General features: G+C 43.7%; 1 protein-coding gene across 1 annotated transcript; it reads right to left on the bottom strand.

Annotated features, from left to right (window-relative positions):
- Positions 1–4,729: 4,729 nt before the first annotated feature.
- Positions 4,730–22,870, bottom strand: efhc2 (EF-hand domain (C-terminal) containing 2; the record flags this gene model as incomplete). The annotated part of the gene is made up of 15 exons (XM_083776796.1): positions 4,730–4,858; positions 6,963–7,062; positions 10,481–10,573; positions 12,914–13,108; positions 14,315–14,448; positions 15,078–15,274; positions 17,314–17,456; positions 17,589–17,754; positions 19,187–19,325; positions 19,504–19,614; positions 20,520–20,771; positions 20,878–21,101; positions 21,328–21,478; positions 22,048–22,236; positions 22,829–22,870. The coding sequence occupies 15 exons, from the start codon at positions 22,868–22,870 to the stop codon at positions 4,730–4,732; spliced, it is 2,265 nt and encodes a 754-aa protein (XP_083632922.1).
- Between the last annotated feature and the right edge of the window lie 270 nt (positions 22,871–23,140).

Below are 23,140 nucleotides of genomic sequence, written 5' to 3'. Positions count from 1 at the left end.
CTAGCATTCCCTTAAACAAGCTATGTGCATCTAGCTAAAATAAGACAATGGTATAAATGCTAGTAATGCTAACATACGGTATTCAGTTTTTTTTTTTTTACAAAAGCCTGCTCTGGCTATATACCTTTCATAAAGAGTTAAATGTTTTCATCTGTGTATTATTAACTGAACTCATTTGCTCTCCTCTTCAGTCGGAAGCCTGTTTTAGACCCGCATTATGCCGTGAGAGCCACGGGAGATTGACTGACGATGCAAGGACACGTTCAGTCTTCATTTATGTGATTGATTTCCAGCCTTATTTCAAGGTACATGAAAAAAAAGGGAAGTGGGGCTATAATTTTGGGAGATTTATGTGGACCGGCGTGCATGGAGAAAAACAGGCGTATTCGCCCCTGAAAATGGGCTCCGCCGGGAAGCTCCAAAACTCCAACAAAAATAGTCCCATAGTTCTAATTTACAGCCGGTGTAGAATAACTTCTCTTTTCTCTTTTAACCAGGTAGAATAATGTCTCGGCGGCTGCCAAAGACAACCAGGTCTCTGATGAGTGTACCAGGCATGGACTCTCGATCTGGACTGCTGGGGGAACATACACTCTAGTCGGTACATGTGTACGAACGAGATCGGCCTCTTAGGCAGAAGGAGTAAATGGATGATGTCTGCTGAGGGACTGAGATGGCTGATATCAAAGCAAACGGAGCACATTTCAGAAGCATGGGACACTGTGTTTGTATGTGTGTGTGTGTGTGTGTGTGTGCGTGCGTGCGTGTGTGTGTGTGTGTGTGTGTGTGCGTGTGTGTGTGCGTGCGTGTGTGTGCGTGTGTGCGCGTGTGCCTGTGGCGGACCACCGAGATGAGAGCTGGTGATCTTTAACACTCATATACTGTACACACACACGCACGCACGCTTGCGCGTGTATATAGTTGTATGTGTGCGCACGCCCACATAAAACTGCATAAGCACGCGCACATACACACAGTATACAGCTGCATAAGCGCACGCATGAACATACAACTGCATAAGCATGTGCACAGCATGTGCACACACGGACACGCTCACACCCACCCACCCACCCACCCACCCACCCACACACACACACACACACACACACACACACACACACACACACACACCCACCCACCCACACACCCACACACACACACACACACACACACACAGACAGGCATAAGCATACACATATACACACACACACACACAGCCATGTGCCGGTTATATTTCAGCGTGTGGAACGAGAACAGCAGCCCTTGCTGCAACTGGATGGGGGATTAGTAGAGGCGGAAAATCCGGAAATACAGAAGGATAATGGAGAGAAAGTGAAAGATTCGGAGAATAAGACAAAAAAAGGGCCCGGGCTGGAAGATACAGAGAGAGAGAGAGAGGGGGGGGGGGGGGGTAGAGAGAGAGGGGGGAGAGAGAGAGAGCGAGAGAGAGACTAACTGTTTCCCCATGTGCACCTGGGGCAGTGGCTGACCCTGTAAAGCGGGGGTCTACTACTCTACGCCTTAGCCCTCTCTCTCTCTCTCTCTCTCTCTCGCCTCTCTCCCTCCACCCGTATATACTCTCTCGGTGCCAATGCCCATAGGCACCGAGGAATCACTGGAATGACTGAGGGAGAGCCAGAGCCAGAAAACAGTCTGCTAAACTCTCCTCGTCTCTCTATGGAAGTGCCTTTTAAACAGGAGACCTACAGTATACACTACATTATTACAGCCCCGGCCGTACAGAGAAGACTCAGCACAAGCGCAGCTCAATCTGTCCTCCTCCAGCCTCCCCGAGGGACCATCAGCAGTATACGCAGTACGGTCCATCTTCAGATAAGGCAGCCGACAGTATAGGCCACGAGCCCTTTGTCTTACTGGGCCTACTGTGGCGTTTCGGCACTATTGAACCAATTTGACACGGATCATACATTGTTCATATAAAGCTGCATGTCATATCCTCGCCTGACTCGGAGACATGACAATAAATTGCTATAAGAACCTTCAGCTTTGCTCGAGAGTATGAACAACACGGGCCTGCAGCGTTGTTGATCCTCCAGGGAGAACATGCTCAGAGGGAAAATGTGAACACACGTTTCCCCCCATGATATGATGAGTGTATGATGATCTGCAGGTTATGGATTTTGTTGTCTTGAGGAAAGCGAGGGAGACAGCCAGTAAACAGACACACTTCCCCTCTTGTTCTCGGATGTCTCTAACGGTTTAGGACTTTATAGATTAGCTGTGACATGCATCGGACATGCAATTCGTGTGTGCGCTCGTGTGTCTCTGTCACACACACACACACACACACACACACACACACACACACACACCCCCAGCACACACACTTCCACACGTGTGTGTGAGTGAGTGAGTGAGTGAGTGAATGAGAGAGTGAGTGACACAAGATCCTTGTAATCCCAGAGACATTTAAGACCTTCCTGCATATCATCTTTTACAGCGCTGTAGTGGTGAGCAGAACAGCGGTATAAAGTGGAACCGATATAGGATGGAGAGGCAGAAGAGAGTCTTTTGCAGCGCTGAGACTCCCACATACTCTGTCTCCCTCATCCGGGGAGAACGCCAGGCGAAGAACAACACTGCGTGCTGTGATGAGGCTAAGCTGGACACATTAACAAGGAGACTGATTTGTTTATTTGCTCATTTTTTTACCATCTCCCCCCTTTCTCCTAAAATACAAAATGTTATACGGACTACGGTTCACATGCACGTCATGTGTGGAGACTGGAGAGACATACCAAATGTTGCGTTCCAATTCAAATGGCGCGTGACAACGTCGCCGTTCTTTCAGAGTTCAACCACAGTTGCTCAAGTGCCACATGCCATGACTGGGCACAATGTGGGAACCCGCGGGTTGCGTGAGAAAGACAGATATAGAGAAGGGAAAAGGACATGCAGACAAAGATGAGAGGGGGAACCAAGGAGACACAGAAAGAGGGATAGAAAGAGAAAGATACGCGCACGCACACGCACACACACACACACACACACACACACACACACACAAAAACAATTCTCCATCTACACGCCCATTGTCCTTCCGTGTTTCAGAAGGCATAAAAGGCTAAGTATGTGCTGTTGTGCTCGCTCGGGGAAAGCTCCCCTATGCCCTTACTCCTGCACCACCATAGCATCTATGTCACTCGGTGACCATGTGGCGGGTCGTGACTCCGGAGGCTAATATTTTAGTATGTGTGAAAGCAGACGGCGAGGACCTGATAATGCCAGCAATGATGTCATGCACTCTTTCTGTTGCCCTGTGGTGTGAAGGGGAAGAGGCACTGGGGGAGAATGTGAGGGAGAGAGAGAGAGAGAGTGAGTGACTGTGTGTGTGTGTGTGTGTGTGTGTGTGTGTGTGTGTACGTGGGTGTACGTATGGTGGTTGATTATCAAATGTTTGAGTTATCCCCAGAACAGCATTTGAGATGGAGGCTCGGATTACACGTGGCGCCCCAACCTGAGCAACCTGTGTCTTTTTATACTCGTAATGACACACACACATACACACACGCACGCACACACGCACGTTGCACACGCATGTCGCACACGCACGCACGCATGCACGCACGCACACACACACACACACACACACACACACACACACACACACACACTAATTCAAGGTGTGTGGGAAACGATGTGTTTCCCATATACGTTTGACCCTTCACCTCCGAGAAGTGTCCAAGTGTTCAAAACCATCCCAACCCTCATCCTTTATGTTCCACTGTTTAAAACAGAAACCAACATAACGACCACACTGACCACAGTAAGACTCTCCCAGGATTTCAACGGAGAGCAGCAGTAAGAAATTGTGACAGGCTTACTAGAGAATTTTCTCCATTTTAATCGCTTACATTCCCATTTGCATTTTACGCCAAAGCCTGTCAGGCTGCGCTGGAACAGCTTATAAAAATATATTCTCCAAGGTATGAGGTATTATATAAAGGGCTCTTTTGCTCTAGACACGCGTTGCAGATATTTTTCGGTGTCAGTATTGCTTATCGCCTGGCCGGGGTCTTCAGAGCTGCGTGCTGACTGACAGTGGAGCTGGCTCCCGTCTTGTTGGTGGATTTAGCCAGGGTATACAGTCATTCTGTACACTCATGCATTCTGAAGGCAATTTCCTCTCTTATCAAGCTAAAACCACGGGGCTGGGGGATACAGTGCACACTGCGCTGCAATCATAACGTGTGTGCGTGCCTGTCTGCCTGGAGCTGAAATATGGTTCTGCTTTAACGCCTCATATCTTTTACTGTGTCTCTGAGGGTTTCACGCAGATTCATGTCCGCACACACACACACATGCGCGAGCGCACACTCACTCACGCACGCACGCACACACACACACACACACACACACACACACACACACACACACACACACACTCACACACACACACACACACACACACACACACACACACACACACACACCTAAACGGTCCCTCCAGCTTTTCACATTCCAGCTTTATGTGTCTTTGTTTTACACAAATTTCCAGGGGCGGAACCGAAATCAAAACACAGACGTCGCCTTTCCAATGCAACCACGTGTTCTTTAATTTAGGATAAATATTGTTCGTGTGAGTGAGTGTGTGGGTGGCGACGTGGCGTGGCGTGGGAGCGGCGGGGTTGTGTTTTGAAGAGTCAGCGTGACATTCACCTCCCCTCTGCGTATAGCTCTCTGTCGAGATGGTTGACGGTGCTGAAGGCTACTGTGGGGGGTCAGTGACGTTGTTGGGGGGACGACGGCTGAACGTGTCCTCCAGCAAAATGGAGAAGTTGACGTTCTTCACAGCAGGTCCCTTATTGGCCTCGTCACCGCTCCAGCCCACGTTGACCTTGGAGACACGCAGAGGAACACACAGCTTTCACTGTTTATTATTATTATGAGTCTGGATGGATGTACAGTTTGTACACTCTAGTATACCCAGACTCTCTCTCTCACACAACACAACAGGAAAGAACACTCGTATACGGACGTGTACACTACTGCACACATGGTCCTGGATATGCCATGGGAAGAACAACTCACAAATGTTGGCCACTATGTATTTATAATGCTTCCATTTTACACTTACTACTACTACTCACATAGCCCCTGTAGTAGCCCCTACGCCCTACCTACCTTCTATCTCCATGTAACAAGTAAGACGCGCAAGCGCGGGAAGCCAACGCAGCTCGTAAATTGCAAAAACAACTATTAGAATAAATTGCCGTGGGGGGTACTGCGCCCGGGTGCGTTTGTAATTGACTAATAAATTCATTAATAATCATTAATGTGTGAAATCGAAAGAAGGGCTTCGTTACGCCCTCCATATTCATATGGTCAATGCCTGTGTGAAAAGTGGGAGTGATTGGTGCAGGCAGTAAGGAGCTACGGCAGTGTTTCTGACACACACACACACAGACACACACACACACACAGACACACACTCAGACATTGTTAGAATTATAGTATGATTATATAGTATGGGTTTGTTTGCATGACCAAAGTTGAGAAACCACTGTTGACGTAGAGATGAATAATAAAAGGTGAACAGAGGTCTAGAATTGTGAATTTCATGGCTCACCTTTTTATTGGTCGTTCGACAAAGCATTCATAATGGTTTGTCAAAAGATAATGAAACTCGACGCCACAATATTGGGGTATTTACATATTTGAAGAGATAAACAACAACATAGTTCTCCGTAACTTGAGATAACAATTCACACGTGTAGTTAGGGTTTAACACTGTTTAACACTGTAGTTGAGGTATTTATGAATTTCATGAACTGAAAATAAAACACAGAAAACAGTCTGGAATGAACAACAAGAGAGGAGAACAATGTGTTTATAGGAATTAGAGCGGGCCAATCAAACCAACACAGTTTGGGATATGTACTGTATGTCAGTGCTGCATGTGCTTTCACTGTTCTTCTGTATTTCCACGGATATCGTTGAGGAAGCCAGAGTAGTTGATGGCAGACCGACGCATTGGTTTGGGCATAGGACCGTGAGAGGGAGAGAGCAGCTGGAAACCAGTGAGGAAATAAGAACATTTAGAGAGCTGAGAAAGAAGTGTGGTGCATGCAAATCTGCACTGATCTCATTAAATGACGGTTGACCCAGTATGAAATGCTCAGGACTGAAATCCGTCCCCAGGACTGAGAACTTTGAGCCCTGCACACACACACACACACACACACACATTCCCTCATCTTGTGCCAATGCCTCTCTCCCGCATTTGCCATCTCTGCATCGTGTGTGTCCCGGTCACCTGTTTCTGTTTAGCTCATGGCACGCTAAATCAGCGTTACATAGTAAACACACAGACCTGGGAGAGGAGATCAGAGGGACTCTTGTTCTGTTTTCTCCTGCCCGTCTTGTCTCAGGTCATTTTCCCTGACCAAAGTGACCATTAAATTGCTTCACTTGTCTATTCAACTGATGGTTCACTCTTGAAAGAAATCAGCTCACCCTTATGGCCATGGGTTTTCAATTATATTTCAGCAATGTTCAGTTCCCACCTATACACACTATCAAGTCATGCTTTCAGCTTATTTCACTGTCAACTTTAGTTTTTTAAATTTTCTCTCTAACATTACTTCAGTTCTATAAGTAGCCTTGCCGAGCCATGAGGCCCATAGGGCAGGAGCCTATCTCCTGTTTCTGTAGCGTGAGGCAGCTTGATGTACAAGTACACCCCCTGGACATGACGCTAGTATGTCGCAGGGACTTACCCCCAATCCAACCCTTGATGCTGAGTGTCAAGCAGGGAGGCACTGGGTCTCATTTTGACAGTCTTTGGTATGACCCGGCCGGGGATTGAACCCCGACCTCCCAGTCTCAGGGCGGACACTCTAACCACAAGGCCACTGAGCTGGTACTTCAGTTCTATGGCTATTCAAAAATGTCGTGCATGAGAGTACGTCGCTCTCCATTTTAGTCTCTGACTTTCTCACCTTCAGGATTTCATCAGGCAGGACCGGGGGAGCAGGATTCTCCCTCCAATTGATGCCAGCCAAGAAGGCGTGGTAGCCAATCTCTTCTCCATCTGTGTACCTGTACAGCAAATATGTATCCAGATTACACACCGAACATACTGTAAACATTATTCGTATAGTATTCCCATGACATTTATTCATTCATTCAACCTTCATTTTCTCGGATATTTCTAAATACATTGTAATACATCTCGAATACATTGAGGGCAGGGCCCTCATGCTTTACAAAAGATTACAAAAGGCACAAGTATAAAAACATTTTCAAGGTACAATAATGCTGTAAATGTTTATGTTCACTCTCCTCCCAGTTCTGTACAACTGTATAAATGAGTGTGCTTATCAATAAACAGAATTTAAAAAAAAAGAGTATAAAACAACAAAACAATAAGACACCTTAATTAAAACTATAACAATTTAACATTAATGAGCAGGTTTCTAAATGGCCCCATTGAATCAAAGAGTTGATTTTTAAAGTGCGTGAAAACTCATTCCAGGTTGAGGGAGTGCTAAAATGTTTTGCCATATATTGGCCAAACAGGTGATTGCAGTCAAATAGCAATCATTAAAGGACAACTTTAGTTTTTTTCAACCAAGGTTCATGTTTTAGGTTGTTATTAGAGAAAGTAAAAGATGAGTGTACATTTTTTTTTCATTTGCTGCTTTCTTTCGTTTTAGGGATTTCAGCTCTTTTTGACAGGGGGGCGGGGGAATTCGAGCATGGGGCTAAATATGTATTTTTTTACCAAATTTTATGGCGATTTATTTTTGTATTATTTACTAAAGTCCTAATAAACCCCAGGAAATTACATCTGGCCACAGCAGATCACAGGATCTACTGAATGTGAAGGTAGCCTACTGGGGGAAGGCTTATACTGTGTGTATAGGCTCAATATGTCAGTTTGTCACATTCAATAGATCCTGTGATCTTTTGTGGCCAGATGTAATTTCTTGGGGTTTATTAGGACTATAGTAAATAATAAAAATAATAAATCACCATAATATTTTGTAAAAAAAATACATATTTAGCCCCATGCTCGAATGCCCCCGCCCCTGTCAAAAACTGCTAAAATCGCAAAAACGAAAGAAAGCAGCAAATGAAAGAAAATTAACACTCATCTTTTACTTTCTCTAATAACAATCTAAAACAATCCAAAAAAACTAAAGTTGTCCTTTAAATGACAACCATGTCCAATGAGATGTGCCAAATTGTACGGCAAAACACATCATGAGAATACAAAGAATAGATGAAGACAGACAAATACAAAAAAAGAAAAAAAGAAAGGTCTGGAGAGTCAAATGTTTTCCTCAAACAGTGACAGCTGGGAAGCTGCAACCATGTAAAGGAGTTTATGTAGGCCTATTTGTCATAATGAAGGGTTTTAGTTTAGTCATGCTATGTACAGTAATTGCTGGTTTACAGGCCCCCTTCCAAGAAGAGTATCTGTATCTACATGGAGCTGATCTGACTTAAAAGGCAAACTGCTTCAATTGATTTATTATCCAGCTCAAGCTGTATCTATGTGTGTGTAGTGTTCAGTATTTTGTGTTTTTCTATGAAATACTGCGTTTTATGTTTGTTGTTTGTTGTCATTTGTGTCTGTAAGGCCCCTTTATAAATGAGAAGATATATCTCAAGGGGCTATCCTTTCAATAAATCAAACTTTTAATTCAAAGGAATAAAAATGCAGAGCGGAAAACACTAAGGGTTAACAGAATGGCTGTGTAATATGGCGAGGTTGGCAGCCAGCAGCAGCACCTACAGTACAGTGTTATCAGCCAACTCCCTCCCCACAGCGTCAGGAAATCCCAGCAGGACTAGCATTTCATTTGCTGGGCTCAGTTCCTCGTGGATTGTAAAGGGAATGTATTTATTCAAATAAAGTTTACTCTCTGCCATGCGTTGTATTTCTGTCCTTTCAGTTCACACCTTATAAGATTTCAACCACGGACTATAGTGCATGATATTCACCTACATTGACTGATCTTTCAATTCTGTTTATTTGTGTATCATTTTAATTTATACCTCAATAGTTACTTTTCTTTTACCTTCCATTGTGCCTGTGTTTCCTCATTTTGTTACAACCGTGAGTGAACACGATACAGTACATTTCCTGTGTTGCCATATGCTATTGTAAAACTGCGAAAACAGCCAGCACACAATACATGTCCATTTCACATGCAACCGTCCATGGAGAGGAAAATTAACTGTGAAAAGGACTTTTATTGTGTGCTGGCTGTTTTCTCAGTGATATTTATTTTTTATTTAACCTTTATTTAACCAGTACAATCACATTGAGACTGCGTCTCTTTTACAAGTGGGAACTGGCCAAGAGGCAGAAATAAAAATTACACTTCAATACCACATCGTCAATGTTACATTTTGAACCAGCAAATAGAACATCCATAATACACCTTAAAGTACCTATGCATAAATACAACAAGTCACCTGTCCTACTTTTTAGTAGCAGGGCAAAATACACCATATACACAATCTACACGATCTGAGCCGATATAATAAATATATAGGCATGAACATAGGCTAGTACATATCCACACATGTGCAGGTGTTGGACTGTACATCAAAGATGATCCTTTTGAAACTTCTCAAGGGAACTTTCAAAGCCAATTTTAGTCTGGACTGTAGATCATTCCACGACCAAGGGCCAAAGAAGGCCAGACATTTTTTACCCCCCCCCCCCCCCCCCTCGGTATTGTTGACACCTTGAGACGTTTGTATGATCTTTGTATGATCTCGTTCTGCTTTCTCTCAGCCAATGCTATTGTACCTATACTGGCTCATGCCAGTAGGAGGCGCACCCCCTGTCCAACACCCTGCGCTGAGAGGTGAGACAAAGATCGCCCTCCCCCACCCTGCTTGGAACCCTCCCCCAAACACGGCCAGTTGTGTTTTGCGCCTGATGCACCGTATTGGAATCGAACACCCAAGGGCCCTGTTATATGCAGAGATGTCTTATTTCCAGATCAGACTCCATGCCGGTGGACAGGTACTTTATCCGTGCGCTGAAGAACCTTTTTTATGACCGAAATAAACTAAGAGCCTGTATATAATTATTGAATATATTTTCATACTGTATGTATGTGAGATGGAGGGTGACTGATTTAAGCAGTCACACCTGGCCTGAGTCAAACTAGAACTGGACTCAGAGCTGGGTGTGGCTGCGCACCTGTTGTGCATCATGGACTTGATCAAGGCACAACAGGATAAATCAGTCATCTCCACAAACACTCAGGAGATAGCCTCTGTCCGGACAGTGGAGAGATCGCCTCTCCTGTGTAAAATAATATTATTTTACAGTGCCAAGGCCAAGGCCAAGGCCAGGTGTGACTGCTTAAATCAGTCACCCTCCATCTCACAATGTATAAATAATATCTGCAAGAATATACACATGCATGACATGCACACGCACGCACGCACGCACGCACGCACGCACGCACGCACAATGATGTTCTCTTACTTCTCAAGCAGGGCTCTGAGCAGGTCATTGGGCAGAGGGAGCTGGAAAGCTTTACAGATGGTTCTGGTGTCCTTGTTGGACAAACGGCCAGTCCTGGAGACACAGGGAGAGATGGGAGAAAGGTATTCAACATCAGGGGAAAGACTGAAGAGAACCACGAGTCAGTCAGTATACCCAGGCTTCAAGTGAGGCCCCACAAAAAAATGTGTATTTTAATAAGCCTTGAAGGACTGACATGCCGTGCGATATGTGGACTGTGTGGAGGGATAAGGATGGACATTGGGTATTGCTGACAGAGAAATATTTTTGTTTTTGGGTATTGCTGACAGAGAAATATTTTTGTTTTCTGAAGGCTTTTCTTTTTCTTTTTTTTTGTATTTTATGATTTATTTTGATCAGTCAGTGTAGAGAGACAGGAACCCAAGGGCAGAGTGAGGAGAGACATGCGGAACGAGACAGGGTCAGATTCGAACAAGGGTCCTCACAAGGAGCATATGTTAGTGTTAGTGAACAGACCATATGCAAAGCCACCAGGGACCCCATGCAGACATTTTTGTTTTGATTTGATTTGATTTAATTTGTTTGTTTTCTTTGCCCATTTTGGTTTTGATTTGTGGCTTTTGTGTTGTGGTTTTGTCTTCGTCTGTGATCATCATGTGTTGAAAACAATAAATAACGTGTTAATTACAATTTACAATTTAGGCATTTAGCAGACGCTCTTAATCCAGAGCGATTTACATTAAGCAAGAACAAAAAAGCATGGGAATACATCACATAAAAAGCATTTATCATGAAACACTTATAAAGAAATCACCACTGCCACATGTCTGAAATACAATTAGCGGTCTATCACTTTGCCTACGGCACTTTCAAACGTAAGGATTTAGTTTAGCTCGGTTTATTTGCACAATAGTAGAATGCAAAGCAATAAACTGAGACATTGATTGACACAGGGGTGAAAAATGGGTTACAAAATCGTGGGATAAAAAATAAAATAAAATAAAAAAAGAAAGAGACATTGAAGGGGCTTTGGATGTTTAGTGGTTAATTGGAGTAGTCAGCTGTAGAGTGGGTTTTTTTTTTTTTTGTATTTATGGACATATCCTGATGATTCTTTGAAGATTTTGTTTAGTGTTTCTGCTGCCATGTGGGTGTGGGGGGAAAATATATGTGAATAATTGCTTTGAAGAAAGAAAAAGAACACGATAAAACCATACAGCAAAGGAAATCGTTCACAGAGGCACTTCCTCTGTTCACAAAGGGAAATAAAATCACACCTGTGTGAAGTGAGGGGTGCTAATATATTAAAGTCTAAAACTCATGTTGATTAGTTGATGTAATGGTGATGCAAACCAAACGGTGTCAAAACAAACATTAAATTCTCTTTATTGTTAATGGCATTTAATGTTTGTGTTAGGGACAAGATGACGTGAATCTTCCCTTCATTGTCAATGGCGTTTTTAAAACAAACATTGAACTAAAAATATACATTAAATCTGTATATAGGAGGGGCTAGCTCAAAAAGGGATTAAAACAAGTCGAGACAAACGGAGACAAAAAAGAGACAAAACATGAACCAAAACAACAAAGTGAGAGACGGAGACACAACGGAATTGGATAATAAGATCACAACAGTTTTCCACTGTCATGTGCATGGGTTTGGGGCTCATTCTTTGTCATGCCATCTTCACTACGGGGAGGGAGAGAGGAGACCGCTGCCGAAAAGCTCCAGCAAACTTGTCTACACGCGGCCAGATAAACACGCCATGCTGCTTGACCCCCTTGCACCGTGAACCATCCATTTACCCAAGTCCCTCTTAATCCCCCCCAGCTCAACTGTGTGCGTGTGTGTGTGTGCGTGTGTGCGTGCGTGCGTGCACATGTGTGTGTGTGACTGTGTGTGAATGTGTGCAGTGGTGGTGAAGGAGGGTATGTGAAAGTGAATGATTGGGGTGTGAGAAAGAGAGATAATAAAAGAAAGAAAGAATTAAAGACAGAAAGAAAGAAAGATAAATTGTGTGTGTGTGTGTGTGTGTGTGTGTGTGTGTGTGTGTGTGTGTGTGTGTGTGTGTGTGTGTGTGTGTGTGTGTGCTTGCGTGCGTGCGTGCAGAACCTGGCCTGCAGAACTACACGCCATACAGGTCTTTGTGGGATCATCTGGTTCCAATGCTCCACTTTCACACTGCTGGAACAAATCGCTCTTCTGAGATATGGGGCCGCTGGACGCACGATTGATGGCTGACTGTGACATTATCTGTCTGTGTGTGCATGTGTGGGAGTGGGACATTTGTGCATGTGTGTGTGTGTGTGAGCACCTGATGGTGTGTGCATGTGTTGTTGCTGTTGCTCGACGTTGCTGATTGCCAGTATGAACCTGAATCTTCTTTATCCTATCGTGTGTATTTGCTTGTGAGTTTACAACCACCTATATACCTTTGTCTGTCCTCCTGGATGAAGGCTCTGGCCATGTCAGGGAACTTCTCAAAGTGCTTCTTCTTGAGGTAGTCCTGCGCCACCGCGAGCATGGAGCCCACGTCCACCTCGGGCTGCTCTCGTACCGAGAAACAGCGGCCTAGCATCATCACCTCATGCTCCGATAGAGCACACTCCATGCCAACCAGCAGGCCCCTTTCATGCACAAACACACACACACACACACACACACACACACACACACACACACACACACACACACACACACACACAGGCAAAGTGATGAACACACAAAGATATTATTGCCCATGTCTCATTCGATATCATCGCTCACATCCTACTACAAATGAGTCGCTCCCATATATATACACATGATCATATACTGTATAGGCATAGCGGTCGGATCCGGCTCTAGACAACTCTGTATATGTCACTTCTTGTCCCTTTTATGCCCATATATGGAGATTGCTGATGTCACCAGGGGGCCTATTTCACTAAACTTGTATTATTAACTAATCCAGGATTTAAGCCAAAACCAGGCTTGTTAAATCCTGGTCTGTACAGCCTGGTATTCCGTTCCACTAAAGCCAAGCGAGGCTTAGAATGGGCGGATTTGGCGAGCCAGGATCATCAAGCCTGGCTAAATGCACAGCCTGGCCCTTTCTCACTAGACCCATTCGGTAGAACACAGATTTACTGATCCTTCTTCTTCGCGGGGTATTATGGCATCCTGAATAGTTGCATTGCTGCCCCCTTCTGTATATCTCAGTATCTTTAATCTATTGCAGATTTACCGATACAAGGACTTAAGCTTCTAAAATAAATACTGCTGCTGTAATTAAAGAGAGAAAATATTCTCAATAGTGGATAGACTGAATGATTAACTACCCCAAAAACATAGTCTACATTTTACCACTACTCTTAGCTTAAAACTTCAATGAAATCGCCATAAGAAACAGAATTCTTAATATTGTAAGCATAATATTATTGTAGCATTGTGATATTTGGCCATAGCTCCCTATATTCCTCAGCTACATTTGGGGAAGGGGGTTGTTGCCCAGACAGTGGCCAGACTGGTGAACCGTGGGTCATGGCATGGGTTCAATAGTGGGTGAAATGGGTAATTCACTTTTACAAAAAGAAAATAATATAATATAATAATTCTTCTTAAACACTTGCACCACCACCTATTCTGGGGGAACATTCACCAAAAGTAGCTGATCTACAAGCTCACAAGCTGTCATGATGAGGTTGTGCAGTCTATATTTTGGTTCTTTGATTTTGTATATATGCTTAAATTAGTCCTTTAATGCATAAGCCATAATAATTGAATAAGTGCATTTAGATGGAAAATACATCATGAATTTTCCCGCATAGGTTTCAGTAACATACAGTACATACCTAAAGGGCTCATATGGGATGATACCAGTGTTGTTGGGGTCACTGAGAGACAGGAACTGCCTGATTTCTGTCTGCTTATCCTCCGAGATGGAGTGCAGTTTACTTAGGATTGTGCCGATGTTGGCCCTGGGGAACTACACACAGAGAGAGACACATATACAAATAATTATGCTTCACACCTCAGTCACATTATACACCATAGACCGAACCATGAGAAAAGGTGGCACTTTAGTGGTGTCACACCTGATGAAGTGCCACTGAGAAGGCACCTAACCTCAGTGCATACTGTATGTCTACTAGTGCATATGAGTCGGGACCCATTTGTGGGTCCCCTTGGTTTTTGTTTTCCTACATTTGGTTAATTACCGGTATTATTATTTTAAAACAATTTAAAAAAACATTCCCAAAAAAGCAAAACCTTTCATGAAATAATAACAAAATCTTTGTCGCAACAGTGACAAAGCAACAGCGACAGCTCGTAGATCTGCTATTTTCACTAGTTTGGGTCCTGGTCGAATATCCAATTTCTGTTTTGGGTCAGGGGCTGAAAGGTTTGGGAACCACTGGTCTACTGTACCAAGCTGTTTCAATGGGTTTTGTTTTTATATACATCAACATTCTACCTATTGTGAGAAGGACAGACTGTTTATGCACTGGCAGCATGCAAACACAATTAAGTCACCTGTAAAATTATTATACATTTTAGAGTGAGTTTTTGAAATGGACAGACATAGACCGTGTCCTCTAGTGTGTTCTCTCCCACCTCCTCTGCATGCTGCTCCATGTAGTTGAAGGCATATTCATCTGCATCCACCACCTGGAAGAGGTGGTTGTTGAGGTTGAGTGTCGCCCCCACGTACATGTCCTGGGCTGAGAGATACTCAGACATCTCGCTCTTGAACAGCTCCTGACCTGGCTTCTTCACCCGACTACGCTCCAGGAACTTACCTCCAAGCACACCTGATTGATTGGCAGGAGAGATGAAAGAAGGAAGAATGAAGGAGATGTCGAGGTAAAGCTTGGGTGACAAGCCGGCAGCAATACCAAGATTACTGGAAGACAAGTCAACTTGGCCCTGATTTATCAATGGACTGTACAAACCATCGTAAAAGCCCGACACATCCAATAAGAAAATATAGAATAGAATAGAACATGAGCTTTGGCATCAAAAGCCAAAGTCATGATGGAATGATTTTTTTGGTCTACATCACTTTGTTAAATGAGGGCCTGGGGAGAGGGGGAAGTCATGGCTGATATAGAGATCTTGGCGACTTGGCAGGGTGCATCTTTATGCAAATAAGCAGTGACATAACAACAATTTGGCAATGGCCAATTGGGGGGTAGATACGTTCATCTGATGTTCTCTGTAAAGATCATTTTGACTTTAGATTATATTTATCACAAAATGGAGGAAGAACTGTAGCCATCACATACTCATACTCTGTCCATTTAGGACATAAATAAAAAAATATGTTGTGTTGCATAACATACTGTACAGTGAGCATAACATACAAAATTAGAACACTAAAATTTAAGCTGATGAATACTCTCCTGATAAAGCTAAAATTGGCATCCCACCTGAAAATACCTGATGAGACGATGTGATCAGAGGCATCACTGACAGGTGGGAGTCATTTTATAACTTGTGGAAAAAGCTGAAGCACTGATTACATAAATGGTGACGTTAGAAGCATTGACTGTAATTCATTACATAATAATAATTATGTGATGTTTTATACATATGTACCGTACATACATGTTTTGCATTAAATTAAATTAAATTAAATTAAATTAAATTAAATTTGGATGGTACACTTTCTCAAAAGTTCACAAAGTGTAGCGGACCCGCAGTCTACCTTTTTATTGTGATATTCAGGAAGCGTTGACATGCTGGCCCTTTAATTTGACATGGGTCTAGTTAAGGATAATTGGTGATTGGAACCCAGGTAGCTCAGCTGTGGAGGTGGAGACTGGTTTAAAACAGTCCTCCATGGTTGAGCATCAGAGACACAAGCACAAACATTTGTTGACTATGGATGGAAAGGAGCCAAAGTAAAGGCAATGGAACGTACAAACATAAAGGAGAATCGGAAAACAAACCATGGACACACTGACTCAACAATTAGCACCCAGCTGGAAAGGGGACAAGGTGAAAATCTTTTGTTTATTATGGTCCGATGGTCTTGTGTTACATTCTTTGAGGTTTATTGTTTTCATACTGAGTTTGATATCTGCACTGTATGGATTTTATTGGTTATGTAAATATGGTTTAAGTGAACAGCTCGTGCTTATATATGTCGTTCATTGATTATTGTCCGATTTATGATGCATATTATGTTTTTATTTTATTTTAGTTCTACGTTGATTTAATAAAGAAACCTCAAAATCATCAGTTCAGTCTTCAACCTTTTCATGGCCAGCTGGGTCCGCTACACTAAGTGACAGCTAAGGCCCAAACCGCAGCAATGCAACTCCAACAGTTTTAAGGACATGTCAGCCATTGAGGATAATGGTTTCATGCATCTACATCCAACTACTCGCAATCGTCACGCGGTGAGCCTGCATGTAGATCTGCTATTTTTGCCTAATGTTCCACCCAGAATTTGGATGCTGGGGTTCAAGTGGTTAAGGGCAAGTCTTCCTTACATAAATATGCCTCACAGGCTACAAGAAATACAATCTAGGTATTGCCTTTGTACCTAACTGACAGCTAACATTTACTCCCCTGGCAAGAAAACGTTCCATGACGATGGTGAAGCCAAGCTTTGATAACTGATAAAAAATATCAAATATCAGCTGGAAAATAAGCTGCTCTCAATTCCTGACAAATGAAAGGTTGATTGATAACAGGCTAACTTTTTATCTAATTACAGTGGAAATTTGGAAGGCCAAATCGCGTCTGGCAGCGCTAATGTTTTTGATCATACATTTAAAATATCCCTTATAAAGCCCTGTAAGTCCTGGGACGTCTGTGCTCTTAAACGAGCAAACAACCCCACCTGAGTTCTTCTGTGCGGGCTCGAACACGGCGATGGTGTCATCGCAGAGGTAGAAGGAGATGATGAACACCCTATCTCTGTCAACGGGGTCAGTGGTTGCCATTTTAGCGAGGAAACGTAGCACATTACTCTCAAGGCCATGTCTGGGGAGGTACACATATACACCAGGGTGGGGGTTAGTACGTGTGTACACACACACACACACACACACACACACACACACTTTGGCATTTCAGTGAGTGAACTGTTTTTGTTTAGTGGAAACTCCATCCAACCTGTCTTTCTCCATGAGCTTGTGGAAGTCTTTCTGCGGGGGCCTAGGCAGCAGGCCCTGGCAGGAACACAATGAGTCCTCCTCTGAGCCAAAGCCATTGTAGGGGGGCACGGGCCTGGGGGGCTTCCAGACCGCGGCAGCCTTGTACTGCACCGGGTTGAACTCCTCTGAGAGACAAGAAGAGAGGATGTAGTCTTAATTAGGTAGTGCATTTATGTGGATAAAGGACTTGATGAAAAATAAAGCATTTGAAAAAAAGAACGAATCAGAGAAGGGGATGTGAGAGGGGAGCAAGGTATAATCCATCCGTGAAGGAGCACACTGGCCTGGTTTGACAGTTTACCCTGTGCTGACCTCTGACCAACCGAGAGGCAGACAGGGTCCTCCATCACAGTGGCCTGTCAGTTGGGGGGCTCCGCCTTGGATCACTGCTGTGACTAATGCAACGAGCCCTGCAACCTGCCTGTCCCAGGGTGGCAGACACAGGCAGGGCCCAGCTTGGGTTACTGTTGCTGGGGAGGCCGCGTGCCTCTACGTGGCCCCCGTGACTATACAGCCCTAGAGGTATGGGAGTAGAGACCTGTGGTGGTGGGGGTGATGTGGTGTCTGGTGTCATGCAGACGTCAAGGCCGAAGACAGGACGTGGCTGTATAGGCAGTATATACATCAATGAAGGCAGGGCCTGTTAATTAAGAGCTCGTATAGGGTGGGGGGGGGGGGGGGGGGGACTGAAGCGACCAAAGCATATCGTTGGGCTGCTGAGTGTAACGACACTGGCTGAGATGCATTCTGCATCTTTAGCGTGATTTTGCAACTGTTGGTCATGGTTATGAAAACATTACACACTCCGGCAAACCCCAACCAATCCAGGTTCAAACACTTCAGAAATACCGTATGTTAACGTCAGCCAAGGATTAGAGAAATAAGAATGACATATATACATTTTATAATAACTATAAAGCATCCTGATAAACTAACTGTACAGCTACAAACTAATAGCAGGACTGTCGTTTCAAAGTTTGCAGGGTCTTTTACTGAATACTCTTACTGCCCCCAAGTGGTCATATGTATATAATACAATCAACTATTTAAAAATAATATATATTATAAATAAATATAATTATGCAAAGCAAAGCTGTGTCAGCCTGTGTGGTACTTAAATGCCCAGTAGAGTAAATACATTTGCTAATATTAAAATTACAACAATTCCAGGTACCAGTACCACTATGGCAGTGTATTTACATGAGCATCGATGTCTCAGTTCAATGAAAGAAAAAAGTACAATATTTGCAGTAGCACTATTGCTGAAGAATAAATGCAAGGTGGTGGACCTCTACTTTTTCAAAGTGATTCTTATTTAAAAGTTGAACCGGAATGTTCATGCCATGAAATAACTATGTTGTCACCAAAGGCTCAGGCCGGTACAATATGACATCTCCGATGCTCTATAATTCAATGATAAAACACTAAAGAGTAGAGATGTGTCATGCAGCACTATCTCTATGAGATACCTGATATCTCTATGTATATATATATATATACTAGATCATCTCTATCTATGAGATACGCAGCACTATCTGTATGAGATACCTGGCTTACCTATGCCATATTTGGTGCGGTAGTATTCTTTGGTGAAATTGTCACAGTCACAAATGACAACTTTCCTGCCCCACACATGCACCACCCCTCCCAGAGTCAGATCACAGTCCTCGTAAAATTCCTCAGGAACAGCTCCTATCTGCAGGACAGAGAGAGAGAGAGAGAGAGACACACACACACACACACACACACACACACACACACACACTTGAGTGGTACCGTAGGTATAGCACGGTGAAACGTGACAATGTAATTCTAATAAAGTTTTTAATAAAGTGCTAATCTTTGATCTGTTCCTCTGCACAACGGGGACATACTTTGCGGTTGTCCAGAATGTAGCGTCCTCCCTGACCCATGGGGCCAAACACATTGAGCACCGTGCGGTCTGTGATCTCCCCTGGCTGCCGCATGGTGGTGGTGGGAGCATGCTGCCGAGAGAGATAACAAACACGCTGAGAAACAATTGGTTACATAAAGATCACACATGATACAAGGTAATAATATACACACAATAACTGAACGCGATAAAGGCATGCACAATTTCATTCATTCATACGCTACCAATGTAGCCTGAGATGACACTTTCGGGAAGAAATACAGGGAGGGGGGGGGGAGAAAGACAGATAAAGACAAATTATAGCAGTGGTTTGTCTTGAAGGACAAATTTAATTTGTTTGTGGGGATGTGACGCTTTCCCATTGGATGGAACAACCAGCTCAACCTTTTGGGCTGACATTTAATAAAAGGCATGCGTGCGGACATGCAAGCACACACGCGCACACACACACGTACCAAAAAAAATGACAAGATGGATGATTGAGGCCTGGCTGTATTTCAAGATGTGCTCTGGACATTAACTGAATGGTGAAGCCAAAAGGCTGGAGGGAGGAGGGATGCTTCAGCAGCCCATGTCAGAGTGGATGAGAGCTCAGATGAAAGCAGGGATATGGGAGGAAGATAATTAAAGGGACTCGCAACACCCAGCCTCTAATATCTGAAATATCAACGTCAAAAAAAGCTAATCCTGCTTTAAAGAATGAAATGCCTCCATTTCCTTTTGTCATCAGTTTTTACTGCTGTCACTTCCAGTGAGATTTCTTAAGAAGGGACAGACCACCATGTGGTAGGGGGTTTAAGGTTTTTGATTGATTGATTGAAATATTTACTAACAGTTTGCAGAATTACAGTAGGCCTACAATGCAAGCACAACTCAATACAAAGACTGTTAACTGTGAGTGGACGACCCAATAAAGCATTTCACTTGTTTACAAGAGGGTCCATCTTGTTCAATTCATCAAAAAAGGTAGGGGTGTGCGATCACCTCCAAGCTCACCTTGGGCAATTTGCTACGGTGCAGGAACTTGGCAGTGGCGTCTCGGCCCGAGTTTGGGTGGATAACCTCTCGTATCTCTATGGTGTCATCCCCCAGGAAGTAGTGCAGCGTGAGCTCGCGTGGGTCCCCGAACATGCTCTCGGTGTCATCCCAGAAGCAGTAGAAGCACAGGACGTTGCGATCATTCTCTAGGAACTGCCTCAATGTGTCCTGCCTCTGGTACGGCCTCAGTGGCTTCATACTCTCCCGCATCTGGGTGGAGAGACACACACAGAATGAAAACGTATGCACAGAATCGTTGGAAGTGCACCATGTGCCCCTACTAAGGGTCTCACTTTCTCTCCCTCTCTGCCTATACCTGTTCTCGTAGGCTGCTGTACGGGTCTGGGGGTACTGAGGCAGGGGCATTTAGGCGTACCCCCAGCTTGGCGAGAAAGTTCCTGGTGAAAGGGTCACAGTCGGTTATGGTGAAGGTGCGCGAGTACAGCACCATCTGTTGGTTAATGTTGAAATGGTGCACATTGTAGAACATGTTGTCGTGCGGGGGTGGCATTGGAATGCGGTGGCGACGAATAAATGTTCCTGTCACAGGGATCAAGAGCACAGTTGTTAGCAAGCATATCTCTGGAGAATATATACTGTCCAGTGCATGGTATCCTCAATTTGGCACTTTTCATCAGCTTGGAAGTAAAGCAACAGAAAGTGGGTATACAGAAGTGGTGAAATTCAGCTTTAAGCACGCGAACATTTTATATGTATAGAAGACTTCAGCCATACAGCGGGTGAGATAGAATAGCCCAATATTAACCTTGAGGAATGCCACTGTTTTTGTACTCTGATTCCACCACCTGTATGGTGTCATCCTCCAGGTAGAAGTAGATTTTACACTTCCTGATTCGGTACGTCTCCTCTCGTTTCTGAAGCACAGCCTCCTGGAAGTGCGCTTCAAAACACAGAACCTACAATGGACAAGGGTGGCTGGGCATGAGACAATTAAAGGAATCCAGCCAGAGTAAAATGAAACATATAACCAACAGCTTTATTTTTTATTTTTTTTAAAAGATATTTTTTTGCGGCTTACGCCTTTTATTGATTTTTTAAGGGACAGACAGTAGGCTGACAGGAAACGGGAGAGATGGGGGGATGACATGCGGTAAAGGCCGTGTCGGGTTCGGGAGTCGAACCCGCGGCACACCGCGACTGGATCACCAGTCCGGTGCCCAGACCGTTACGCTACGGCCTGGGCCACCAACAGCTTTATTGTTAACCACTTAAAACTGTATACCGGACTCTCCCACGATCTATAAGCTCACAATTGGGACGTTAGGGTCTATGTGGTTATGGTAGCCCAATGGTCCAGACCAAAAGGGTCATAGGATGTGTTTGATTAAATAAAACACTATTGACTGAAATATCAATGTTGTCATCTTGTGTTAATTGACTTCAATGTCGGCAATATTATCAAAGTCATAAATATGATCAAAATCAGCATGGGAAATACATTTCTGATGAGTAATTAAGAGTTCACCTGCTTGTCAAAGGCAACCCATGACGGGAGAGCGTTACCCTCTGCTTGTGGGTAGATGGAATACTTTGGTAGGATCTTCTGGCCAACTAACAACTCTCCTCCGATGCCTGGCTTCTCAGACCCCACCAGCATAGGGACACCATTAGTGTAGTCAAAATGTTGAGACTTGTGGAATCTCTCCTTCCCCAACTAGAGTCAGAGTGTAGGAATGATAGTCTTTTATAGTATAGTTTCAGATATAGCCAAGTAGCCTAAATAGCCTACAAACATTTTTTTTTACATAGTCTTGTCTTGATGCATTGCAGGGCAGGCAACTCATACAATAGGCTTGTTTTAGGCTATGACATCTCAATATGAACATTCTATTTTATTCAAACATGGCTAGCCTGTTACGCACAATACATTATTTGTTTAAATAGGCCACGCCACGGTCTGTTTTTGATTGATTGAATACTTAATTAACAGTTTGCATGGACAAGCATAGGGAAGTACAGTAGCCTAATAGGCTATAAACTCTGCTAAAAGGATGAATCCGCCTATTGGCTTGTTTCCATTATTGGAGTCCTCGTGCAGACCTACTCAAAATAAATAATCTGTGTATAATGATTATCTGTGTTACTTTAATTGCTGTGGTCGTGGCCGGTGTAACTCTTTCGTGATCGCAGCAAGGACTCACCCCCACCTCGTACAGTTCAGAACAGTAGCAGCTCTCATAATCTCATACCCAACCCAATCAGTGTTGATAGTTGATACTGTGGTTCATTAAATTATCACTACTTACATTTTTGTTGCGGGAGTTCCCAGGGAGAAATGGCAGCGGCATATCAGTACTAGTAGCAATCACCAATTGTAGCTGTAGGGGTAGTTTTGAAATAAGCTACGTGCCTTGTTTGCGTTCGTTTCCTAGCAACGTCCATCTTCACGTGTCGAACTCATTGAGCTGTGTTAAACAAATGGCTTACTAAACAAATAGGAATTTTCAAACAATAATTAAGTCATTGATAAGTAAAATAAGTATACATTTATATAGGCCTAATCTATCATATCACTTAGGCTACTATATATTTAAATATTTATAGAATCCTCTCACACA

Source organism: Protomyctophum parallelum (assembly GCF_964188405.1).
Source record: "Protomyctophum parallelum genome assembly, chromosome: 11".
Lineage (NCBI taxonomy): Eukaryota > Metazoa > Chordata > Actinopteri > Myctophiformes > Myctophidae > Protomyctophum > Protomyctophum parallelum.
Note: the sequence above shows the minus strand (reverse complement) of the source record. Positions and strands in the feature narration are given on the sequence as shown.